This window comes from Meles meles, chromosome 9, assembly GCF_922984935.1.
Source record: "Meles meles chromosome 9, mMelMel3.1 paternal haplotype, whole genome shotgun sequence".
Classification (NCBI taxonomy): domain Eukaryota; kingdom Metazoa; phylum Chordata; class Mammalia; order Carnivora; family Mustelidae; genus Meles; species Meles meles.
Window position 1 is genome coordinate 3,829,522 of NC_060074.1, and position 12,257 is coordinate 3,841,778.

Genomic DNA, 12,257 nt, shown 5'->3' on the forward strand with positions numbered 1-12,257 from the left:
GTTTGTTTGCTTTTCACGGCACTCCTGCAGCTCATTCCAGAACTGCTTCCTGCCTGTTCTCTCCCACTGACCCGTCCGCCAGAGCAGTCTGGGCGGCAAGCAGGCTAAGAAGGGCCGGTGCTCAGAAATGTGGTGTTACCAGCCTTCCTCAAAAATCCGGACTCACGCGTTTGTATGTTTGATCATAAGTAAGAAGTAACATTAGAGTTTCAATACTTCTCATGAGTAACCAAAATCCCTTGGCCAGCATGGTAAAATGAAACCAGGCCAGGTTGTTCTCAAAGGGCCAAACACACCAAACAGTTAAAATGCTGACAATTAGAAACAACATTTTTTTAACGTTCTGTTCTTTGTTCCTTCCTCCTTTCAATCTAAAAACTCAATACAGGGGCGCCTGGGTGGCTCAGTCAGTTAAGCCGCTGCCTTTGGCTTAGGTCATGATCTCAGGGTCCTGGGATCGAGCCCCGCATCGGGCTCTCTGCTCTGCAGGGAGCCTGTTTCCCTCTCGGTCTCTGCCTGCCTCCCTGTTTACCTGTGACTTCTCTGTCAAATAAATAAATAAAATCTTTAAAAAAAAAAATTCAATACAAAGCCAGTCAGGTTCACGTGGTCTTACGTAAAAACTGAGAGGAGGGGAGTACCACGTGCAGAGTTTATTTAAGGCGATACACATAGTTTAAATTTTAAAATAGACTTTGAGAAAAGTTTATCCCCACCAGAAAAATATGGCATTTACATACTAACATAACTGGTGGTGACGGTGGGAAATGAAGGCGCAGCTACAGAGACAGCCGTCTGTCTGTGAACGTTCTGTGGAAAAACGTGCCAAACCCGCCCCACCAAGCCACGTGCGTGGCGTCAGTGCTAGTGAGGGAAGACAGTGAGTAACAGAATACGCTTCACGGAACATCAGAAAGCAGTCTAGAAAAAGCACAGGAGAGACAATGGAACCATTTGCAAATGTATTTTTCAGAGACACACATCATCACTGAAAAACATGTAATTCTCAATGCAGTTACATAGGACGAGTTCTCAAATTGTTTGATTCTCATACGATCTCTGGTTAATTACTTGTCAGTCACTCTTTTTTCTTCTCAATTTGAAAATTTCATGACTAAGACTAAATACCAGCTAATAACAATAAAGACATGTTAACCCATTTAAGAAACATGAACTAAATTTCTGAGTTGGCTTAAATCTATGATTAACTTCAACTTTTTGAAGAGTAACAGGATTTTTGACTCGAGAGAGCAGCTGTTAATAACCTGGCTCCCATGACAGAAATGTGAAGATAATTTCATTTACTAGTGACTGCGAGGAAGGTGGGATATATTCAGCTTTGGACATTAAGGCTTAGACAGAAAAAAAAACTACTCAGGAGTCCGGAAAACGTATTTCCTTCTACTGATATTAGCCAGTACCATATAGCCATAACAGACAGAAAATCTAAGTCTCCCAAGAGAGAGAATTTGCTTTTAGCTTTAAACGGCCAGAGTGGAAAACATAATAAAATAAAGAACACAACTTTTACCCCCTGCGCAGATACAGGATGGCTACCTTTGATAAACAGTTGATGTAATTCTGTGTGACTTAGCTCTGAACGATTTCATAGGTAACCCGACGGAAAACCTCCAGCCACATCTGCAGCGGAGGGAACAAATAAAAATTCTCTAGAATAGAAATTTGCCAATTCTACATTAAGAAGTTCCCTAAGTAACCGTGTGATCTATCCAACAGCCTGTAACAGCAGCCAGGCACGGACTTTGTGCACAGCATTTTACATGCTGCTCAACTTTTTGCCTTTCCTAAAGGATTCCCAGTCTAGCCCTGACGTTTTCAGTGTATCTGGATATTTTTCCTTGTAAAACCCACACTACAGAGAGGGCCTTTCAATTTTACCTCTCATTAGATGCATGAAGCCCTTCAGAGTGACAGACGTTTCTGAATTTGGGGAAAATCCACTTGCTATCAACAGGCTGCAGCAAATTTGTTCGTCTTTGTTTCATTTCCCTAGAAACATAGGATGTGAAGGAACAGAGCAGCAGGAGGGACTCACAGATGGGAAGGAAAAATGTCGCCAGAGAAGATGAAAGAAATTCATGCTCTATACTGCATTCATCTGTAAAAGATAAAATGTGGTGAAATTTATTACACAGCTCCTGGGAAATGCAGACCCACACATCTGACACAGCTCGTCGGTTCTACAACGCGGCAGTAGGAAGACACTTCCACAGCAAATAACCACTGGGACATTGGAGGGCCTTCCCATGTGCTATTTATCCTTTTTCCTGGACTAATCGAGACCTTTTATATCATCTAAGCAGATGGATTATTCCTCTGCAGCCTGCCGGCTTAACTCCGTCCAGTCATCCAGGCTGCATAAAGCATTCTGCTGTTATGCAAGTCTGGGGGCAGAGCAACGTGGCAAATCCGCTCCCACAAAACAAGAGCGAGGCAGTGCTGAGCTGTGGGCTCGAGGGAGGACGGCATGGGGGGAGATGATGACTCTTCCTTCAAGGCCACGCAGTGGGTATAATAAATGAATGCCTTTCAGGTACAGACTAGAGATACAGAATTTGGAGGCAGCCCTGCCCTTCCCCCCACAGAGCCTCCTGCCCAGCTGTCTGGAGCAGTGCACCTTGTGGGCAGTAAATTGCGCATCCAAGGAATCCCAGCCTGCCCCTGACTTCCTAGCTCCCCCCGACCCCACCAGGCTCTCCCCGCAGGCCAGGGGCTCTTCACCAGCGCTGGGTCTGCCCTCCAGCCAGGTCTAGAGACATGGTTGATCATCATGACTGGGTTTGGGTCCAGGGTGTCGTGGCCTCTAGGCGACAGAGGCCGGGGGTGCTGCTAAGTATTCCACGAGGCGGAGAAGAGCCCTCTGAAACAGAGAAGTACTCGGCTCCCAGAATACCAAGAGAAACACAGGACTAGACTGTAAGCCTCTTGGGAACTGCCCTTTAAGGTTGTGGAGAATTCCTCTAATACCTATTTAAGAAGCCACAGAGTGACCCAAACAATCAAGTCAGAATTTGTAATGATTTATAGTTGTTTCTACAATGAGTCCATTATTTTTAATCCTAAGTGCTCAATGGTGGGTAGGACACAGTGCGCTCTTATGAACATTATTTTGGATTGAAAGCACAGTGAAGGTTTTGCCCCTACGTTTCGGTGTGTGGCTGAAATGCATAGTTGAGAGAGTGGACTTTTGGAGAGAGGGAAAAAGAGAGAGACAGAGAGGAGAGAAAGCCTGGATCCATATCCTGTCACCGTCTCTTCCTGGCACGTGTGACTGCGGCGCATCACCCAGCCTCTCTAAATCTCAAGGTCTTGTCCTTCCAAAGCAGGCTAAGAGGACCTGGCAGAAGGACGAGATGGAAGGATAAAATGGGAGACCGTGTGCGGTGCCTAGTGCAGCAGACGGAACGAGACATGGTCAATGAATGTCCTGTTGTTATCATCAGCTTTGCCAAAGGCCGGCAGGAGAGCAGACTGGTTCTCACGTAGTCCCTGAGGAAGAAGTTTGTTGTACGGGAAATCCCGACTAAACAAATACTCAAGTCATCCTGAAGAAAACACTGGGGCTCTGTCTCTCTCGGACAGTGTCCTCAGGGGCCTGCGGTCCCTCCTGGTCCTGACCTAGTCCAGAGCGGCAACCCGCAGACGAGGCTGAAACAGCAGGTCCCGGGAGAGTCCACTCTGTTTCACAGCATATGCTCTCCCGCCTGGAGCAGAAAGCAGATGCTGAGTGGAAGTCATAGCCAAGGTCAAGGACAGATCACATGAGATAAAGTAGAGTCCACCCATTTTGGGGACTAATCCAACTTTTATTTTGTCCAGCCAGTGCCTTGTCCATATGATCACCTCTCCTAGCTCAGTCTTCTAAAGGCTGAACCTGGAGAGAGATGTGTGTGTGCGTGTTGTGCACGTGCGTGTGGGTGTGCAAAACAGACTTCTTTTGCCCTACAAATGAAATGAATGAAATCATCTGGAATGGAATGGCTGTGGGGGGGGGTGTCCATTTCCTGGCGTTCATTTAGAGAATTTAAATCCCTCTCCCAGTATCATTCCAAGAGCACAGAGAAAGTCAGTCACACGCTCGCACAGATGACGCAACTAATCCATCTTATTTTCTTAAAGTCAAGGGGAATAATGGTGATGACAGAGTTGGAACTCTGACTTCCGAATCCCAAACCCAGGCTTCCCACTCGAAGGCCACGCTGCCTTTGTCCTGATCAACTGGAACGAGACCTAGGGAGTCCTGTGCAATGGATGTTTGGAAGGAAAGGAAGCTCTTGCTGTTCTGGGAGGCGTTCCAGGCGAGTGGACGGCCTGCACGCTAGAGACCCACCGGCTCGATTCCCATGCGCCCTCCCCCTTTCACTAGCCGGTTGGCCTCAGTCACGTTGTATAGCTCGGGATGGGGGCTCCTCTTCCACTCTGTCGAACTGAGAACAGTAACAGCTAACTCAGAAGGCAGTTGTGAAGACTGATGAAGTCACTCCCGGTGGGGTGCCCGGTACACAGAACATCTCACCCCCCAACGGTGCTGGGGCTGACTGTGATGATGACGCACCTTTCTCGGGAACAACGAAGAAGGCACGAAAGAAGGTCAGCCATTTTGTGGTTCTGTCAACAGATCTCACACTCCTGGAAGAGGGCTTTGCATTTGTTCTGTTTTTGTGTCGGGCTCATAAAGTACTTTATAGCAGCCTTGAGGGCTCTATTCCAACAGGAGAGGAGTCCTTGCCCATAGAAAAGGTTCATTTTACACATGCCAACAGGAACAGAAGTGACTTTTTTCATTTTCAACAATCAGGAGCGTGTAAGAAATCCAGGTCTCGAAAAGTCTCAGCCTGGGCTTTTTCAGTTGAGAACAAGGGACCAAGAAAAAAGTCACACGCCAGAAACTCGACTCTCAACAGAAGTTACTGACGGCACATGCACACATGGCTACAGGACCCCAGGCATGGGAAGGTAGCACCCCTCTCCACCTCTCCCTTCCCTGCCCTCCCGCCTCGCCCCTTGAGTACACGGTCTGTGCCAGGTGCCAGTTACAAGAAACTGATGAAGAAAGGATGGTAATAACTCAGGCAGGACTTTTTTTTAAAGGAGTGAACACATTTTAACAAATAACCTGGAATAGCTTCCCGTGGAAAAGTGCTCCAAATTAAACAGTGTCAGCAAAATTCCAGCCAACCAAAAAAGTCTTCAAGAGGAAGGATTTCGGCCCGACAGGCAAACAAAACTATTTGATTTACTGAAAAACATTCTCTCAAAGGCAATAGATTTTCTCTTTTGTAGACAACCCTGTTCCTATTCTGGTCGTGACACTCATAACTCTTTCACTCCTAGAACCTGCTACTCTTGGCAAGCACCTGACCACCACAGCTGCGAGCAGCACAGATCGGTCCTCAAACACGAAGCAGGTGGAACGATTCCCCTGTCACTGGTAAAGCCTCCAAGCACTGCTAACCGCCAAGCATCAGTCCTCGCTCTCCCTAAAAAATAACACTCCTGCATCTAGACACAGTGCTGAAATAATAGGCGGAAGGAAAACATTTTCTTATCAGAGAAACGGTAGTTCCTTAACATAGGAAATCTCAGCAAGGACAACTTCAAAGGGCAGAGGTGAAACTCTGAAATACCTGAAATGTCACTTAGTTTCTGGAAAGTGCCGAGTGCCAGGGATAAAGCATCCTGGTGATGAGGAAGCCTGCAGGAGTACAGCAGGCTCTGACTTGTTAGGGCTGATCTAAAACGCACCTCCGACGGCTCTGCCAGAGGCTGCTACTGATACCCCGCGGCCCAGTCAAGCAGCTGCAGGCGCCCTCCCGGCCCCCGAGACACCTGCTGGGCGTACCCATCGCCACTGGGTACTCACCATACTGTCGAACTCGACAGAACCCACTATCCGTGACACCTCGTCAAACTCCTCGGGAGACATGGGGAGCAGGTTGTCTGTGGTCTGAAGTCGAGAGGGGTGACTAGAATGGGAGAGAGGAAAAGGAAATGTTAACACCGAGATCGCCAACATGGTGGTGCCAGCTTGGACATTTCGTCTTTGGCCTGTGACGGAACTGTCACTGGAGATCTTTACTTCGGCTCAGGGCATCTGCTTGTGCAGGACACTTGGAAAAGTACAGATCATAGGAGGTTCCTGTCCCCAGCCCAGCCCCTTGGGAAACATTCAGGACTCTAGAGACATGGGTGAGAAGTAGCGAGACTTGGGACCTGCGTCGCTCCTGCCTGGTTAAAGGTGCAGGCGAGCGCGGACAGCGCGTCACCCTGCGAGGCCGATGCCTCGGGGCCGAGGCTGGCCGGAGAAGCTCCAAGCTCCGGAGGAATGTCTGGGGAGTCCCTCGTCCCTACCTTGAGGTTTGTATGCAGATAAAGCTGCTCCAGAGTGTTTTTACATGAAGGCTACATCCATTCACCCCAAGACAGTGCTGCGGGCCAAATAACTGACAATGACTTTTCCAAATTTTTTTCTACCTTTTATAAAATGAAACAACAAAATAAAAGCAAGCGAAAAAAATGTATCTCAAACACCACTTTGGCCTTTCCTCGATTGAAAAGAACTACTTTCCCACTGTGATCCATTTTTGTTCATTTTATTTATACTTTTTCAAAATATCAGTTGGGGGGGTACTTAAATACAACCTTGGGTGGTGGTGGTGGTGGTGTTTAGGGTTTTTGGGGTTTTTCTGTTTGTTTGTTTTGTTTGTTTGTTTTTATAAAGGCAGTAAAATTCTGATAGGCAGTGGCACCAGGATCTCTAGTTAGGATCTTTCCAACAAGTCCAACTTTGGTGGCGGCAGCAGCAATACAATGAGAAAGCAAAGTACAAGCATCTTCAAGAGGCCCCAGCCAGGAGCGGGGCTGGCCTGTGGTTTTTAAACATGGCTCTCTTCTGTGTTCACTTACACTTCAGACACAGAAATCAACTCAGTCTTGATGTATCCAGTTCCTTTAGGGCCATCGAGTTCCATTGGTTCTGGGGCTAGAAGCAAACACATCGGGTACAACTTTCTGTCAGCAGGGTTTACCCAAGGATAGACGATCAACGTTCTCTTTCATCAGAATTTTGCTGTTTGCCCTAACAGTCAGGTTAAGGTCCTGTAGCTTTATGGGGCTGTGAATTCCCTGCCTGGATCACCTCAAATTCTGGTGGGAATGCAGAAACAACTTAGAGGGAAGGGCGAGGAGCTCAGGACAGAAGTCAAGCTGCAGGCTCTCTCCTTCCCAGGCTTGAAATCCTATAGAAGCTGGAGCACAAAATGTGCAAAGCTGAATCTGGGTTAGTGGTCCTAGCTCAGCTGCAACAATATACACGGCCAGCAGGGCAAAGTGAGTGGCATCTTCTTCCCAAAACGACTGTGTGGATATTGAGATTTCTGGTTCTGGAACACAAAAAACTCTGTTGGCATGTTCCAAACCAGAGCACCTAATGTGAAAACTCTCAAATGCATTTGGTAAAGACGAAGAAGCAGAAGACCTATTCTAAGCTCAGGTCTGCTCTTAACCACAATCACTAGGAATAATATGATCTCATAAACTAATCAGATCTCCCTAAATGAATAGTTTTGCTTCTCCTGGGCCTTAGTTTTCCCAATTTTAACAGGAACAGGCTGGTATAAATCAGTTGGCCATGGTGTTCCTGCCTTTCACCACTCTGCATGTGGAAAAATAACGTAATAAATACACAAGACCAGAAATGGACTTTGTCAACACTCCTAAAACACCAAATTCTTTGTTCATTTCTTACTGTCTGTATCAGGCCAAATAATATGTTATATTTCAGCTACGCTGATTTATACCATCTTTGTAAAGCCTGCTTACAGCGATTCAAAATAAAAGTGGGGAGTTAATGCCACAGCAAGGGTGAAGCTTGTGCAGGCATTGTGCATTTCCAAGAGGCCAAGGGCGGTGTGTGCTATTAAACCCCGGCTCCAGCAAACCTGTGCACAGTGAGGAAGTGAGAACCTCCTCATACCAGGAATGAGCGAACTGCGCTATTACCCATAAGGGCGGTGACCATTCATTCCCCCACCTACCTTCCTTTGGCCTGGAGTAGTATTTCCCAAAGGCATGGTCTTTATCAATATTCGGATACAGATACTTCAGAGGATTCTCTGGAATATTTTCAGCAGCCATGACTTTGTAATTGCGAATAATATCAGGGAAAGTAACAGCAGAAAGTTCTTTCTTCGTGTAGGGTTCAACGGCATGGAAGTGAGGTTCTGAAAAAGAAGATCCAAGTAAGTCCCATGGACTAATCCCAAAACAACAGAGGAGAAAAGCGAAACATTGCAGAGTTCGTGGATTTGAGCAAACGTAAGAACTAATCACGATATAGGACTTATAACACAGCGTGTTGCTTCATTTCTGAATAAATCATAATCCCTTCTGAGAAACAAGAAACATAAAGGCAATGCAACAACACTGCCCTTGTCATTATTTGCTGAGATTGGTAAACCTGGCAAGAAGAGACTTATTAAACATCTTCGGTAGCCTGCATCTTCAATGATGTCCCCACCCGGGGGCAGCTAGAGAAATACTAACTGGATCTTCTTGGCTCAAACCACAGATTAAGTTAATAAAAAATAAGCTCACTCTCCAGTTGCTTTTCTTTTCAGACTAAAGAATGTAATTTTTTACTAAAATAATTAATGCAATGCCCAGAAAGCAATTTTTTTAAACAAAAAAAAGGATCCTACTTGCTACTTTTTCTTCTAATCCTTAATGCAATAAACCCCTTTAATTTACTCGTGGTCTTACTCCCAGATATCATCCGAATGCCACCTCCTGACTGACCCAGAAGCTCACTTTTGGGTGCACACATTCTGGAGGCTGCCATTTGGGGGCTCCGGGGACTCTGCCCTAATGTGCAGGCTGCCAGCGTCCCAGAGGTCTGGAGCTGGTGTTGCCCCACCTAAGCTTTCTGGATGCCAAGGACCTCAGCTCTGCCTCCGGCTTGGCCAGCTCCATCTCTCACTTAGCTTGGGAAAAACTCTACTGGAGGCGAAGATGGACAAGGCTGCTTCTAACATCAACTGACTACCCTCGGCCCTAATCCCAGCCTTCCTCAATTTTCATTAGGAGAAAAATAAAAATAGAGGTGCCTGGGTGGCTCAGTAGGTTAAGCCTCTGCCTTCGTCTCAGGTCAGGGTCTCAAGGTCCTGGGATGGAGCCCCATATCAGGCTCTCTGCTCTGCAGGGAGCCTGCTTCCTCCTCTCTCTCTGCCAGCCTCTCTGCCTACTTGTGATCTGTCTGCCAAATAAATAAATCTTAAAAAATATAAAAAATAAAAATAGGACAACTGAAGTATGCCCCATTTTCGCACGTGTCCCCTGAAGGCAGGAAAGTGACTGGGTTCCCTCAGCGCCCCCAGAGCGCAAACTGAGAGTAAGTTCTATCGCTTTCTGCGCTCCGCGGCTCAGCCTTCTCCCCGAACCCTGCTGCAGGGCGCGGCGGTGCTGGGCGTCTTTCCGCTGCAAACTCATCTGAGGAAGCGCAAACCCCCGCGAGAACAAAGCCAGACTTGCCCCCGCTTGCAGGCAGGGCCGGGGCGGGGGCCATGAGCAGCGCAGGGCGCGCAGAACCCCTGACCCGGAGCCTGCTGGGGGTCGCGCGCCTCCAGGGGGGCCTCCCCGCGAGGCCCTGGGGGCACAGGTCTCCACAAAGTGGGTGTCCTGCCTGAACTGCGAGGCAGCCACGCGGACGCACGTCCCCGCCCTACAGGTAGCAGGCGGGGCAGAAAGAGCAGCGCTCCGCCTCGTCTGTTTCTCACCCGTCACTTCCACCCGGGTAGTGACCCACGAATAGTCCTGGCGACGTATCAGACCCTCTCGGCGACGCTCAGGGGGTGGGTTTGACAGCCACCCGGCTGCGGCTGCACCGCGGCTGCGCGGGGGACGCGAGGGGGCGGAGCCCACGGGGCGCGCATGCGCGCAGGCTCACCTCCTCCGTTCTGGGGGCGCTCCACCCACGTGAACGTGATGGCGCCTTCGCGGCAGCTCTCGCTGAAGCGCAGCAGGAACGTCCCGGGCTGTTGGTCCTTCAGCAGCGCGCGCTCCCGCTCCTTGCTGATGAAGCCCACGATACACCTGCGAGGGGTCAGAGAGAAGAGGTGCGCTGAGCGTCGCCTAGGAAACCAGGTCGATTGCGGAGCCCCGACAGAAGAACCCGGGTGAAAACGTGGAACCTGTCTGAGGTGCGGGAAATCGCCTGTCCCACTTCCTGTAGCGCTTCGCCACTTCCGGTAGCGCTTGGCCTGTGCCTGTGTCTTTGGAAGTCCGAGCCCGTCGACCGCACCGGCAGGGGATGCTGCGGACGGTCCGTAAGTACTGGCGGTGTAGGGGCCCGACGTGTCTACTTGAGGACCCTTTGCTTCCCTTGATTTTTAAAGGCCGTGAAAATGTCCGAGTTCCCGCATGTTTCGTACCGGAGACGAAGGCTCAGACAATGTCCTTCCATGTTCTACCACTTCTGGTACGTTAAAGCCTTTGCTGAAACAGCGACTGACCCCGGCAGTAAGTCAGGTAAAAACCATTGACTGAGGTAAAAAGGGTTTTCTTCCTTCCTATGGCAATACAGTAAATCAGTGCTTAAGAAGTTTTTGTTCAGTGAGTGAATGCACGAATGGCACTCAAAAAACCCTGTTTAAGTGTTGAAAATACCCATCTGTAGACTATGAAAGTGTAAGTTTAATCTGATGAGGTTCCACTATCATGGAGCCCCGACAGGACAGCCCGGAAGCATCCATTCCTGTGAGACGCTCGCAGGTCTTGTCGAATTGTGAGGCCTGCCCGGGTCAGGTGGGTCTCGGCCTTGTAGTAAGGGGGCCTGGGCTAAAATTACGTTTAAAAAATAAATCAATCGATGGCCCTTACCCATCATTCCAGAGAGAGAGCAGGTGTTTTTTAATGAGTTCAAGGATGCTTTCAATCCAAAGCCAGAAGGGAAAATTTTTATCATTTATGTTTTCCTGCAAGTGTACAAATGCACACATTAGGAACAAAGAAATTCAGAATAGTGACTTGCCATGCCTCTTCCCGCCATCGGATTTTAATTCACAAAGCGTGAGCAGCTGCCAAAACTAACACCACCCCCACTGAGCCACCCCTCCCCTTCCGCAGACACCATGCTCGCTTGCTCTGTCCCAGGCCAGGCTCTGCTTCCCTCTCTAAAGTGTAGTGAACCAGCCAGGGTACGACCTCCAGGGTGAATCACAGAACAGAAGCTGCCCTCCTGCTAGTAAAATCCAGTAGCGTGAGCTTGTCACCACTATCCGGTCACTCCAGAGGGGTCTTACTATTCCGTCCAACTGGTCCCTCTGCTGGAGCAGGCTTGGGGAAACTCATCAGGCCCATCGGGCCGTCCAAGCCGGCACAGACCACGCATTTCTCATGGACGGGGCTAAATGCTGCCAGGCAAGGGACCGGTGTGGGTAAACAGAAGGCTCATTTCAGATAGAAAGAATGTTATCACACATGCAGGCGCTTCCTGTCAGACTCACACTTGGAGACTGACCTTCTGCACTGAAGGAAAGTAAACAACCTGCCCCAGGGTTTCCATGGGCCAGGGACGAACATGCCAAAATAAGCAAAAAGATAAGTAACTACCACAGCAAAAAACAGGAGAACCTCAATAGAGAGCGAGAACTCAGAGCGTAGAAAACCCAGGCAGTACCCACCTTACAGAACCTTGTCCATGGAATGAGACCATCGGGGCCAGCATTAGGACCTAACCAAGTAAAAATAAGCTTTTTCAGGAAACAGAAATGGACTCTGAAGCTTTGGTTAGACTGATGGCTCTTGTATATCCTCTCGAAGAGCTAACACCCAAAAGAGAAAGACTATGTACATGGTTGATACTCTGAGACACACTGATGCTAATTAATTGAACTTTCTGGAGAAGCCTTCATTTGGTCCCTATCTATGCAGTATCATCTTCCGGGGCCGCTGCCTCCTTCCTCAGCAGGCTCCTCTCCCACAGGTCCTTCGGAGCTTTCTCAAGCTTCAGACTAAGACCAAGATCACCCCTAGGTGATCTATTTCACTGACACTTGACTGTCCAAGCTTATTTTGGATATTATTTGGGCATTTGCCTTAGCCTTTCTCCAAACAGGACATGGGCTGAGGGAGGCCGATATAGATCAAAAGCCAACTGGGAGACATGAGAGAGGGGAAGGAGGCTGAGGTGTTCTCCACTTCACAAATTAAAGCAGCCCAGGCCATCGAAGGTGTGAGCC

General features: G+C 48.6%; 1 protein-coding gene across 2 annotated transcripts in view; it reads right to left on the bottom strand.

Annotated features, from left to right (window-relative positions):
• Positions 1-949: 949 nt before the first annotated feature.
• The window catches only part of STAT1 (signal transducer and activator of transcription 1), a 39,486-nt gene continuing 28,178 nt past the window's right edge, over positions 950-12,257 (bottom strand). For both annotated transcript variants that reach the window (XM_046019316.1, XM_046019314.1), the window contains 7 exons: positions 11,700-11,749; positions 10,897-10,991; positions 9,965-10,110; positions 8,058-8,243; positions 6,928-7,003; positions 5,885-5,987; positions 950-2,119 (listed from right to left, as the gene is read on the bottom strand). In XM_046019316.1, the coding sequence (XP_045875272.1) occupies positions 2,105-2,119; positions 5,885-5,987; positions 6,928-7,003; positions 8,058-8,243; positions 9,965-10,110; positions 10,897-10,991; positions 11,700-11,749 (671 nt within the window). In that variant the 3' untranslated portion in view covers positions 950-2,104. The remainder of the gene's footprint in view (positions 2,120-5,884; positions 5,988-6,927; positions 7,004-8,057; positions 8,244-9,964; positions 10,111-10,896; positions 10,992-11,699; positions 11,750-12,257) is intronic.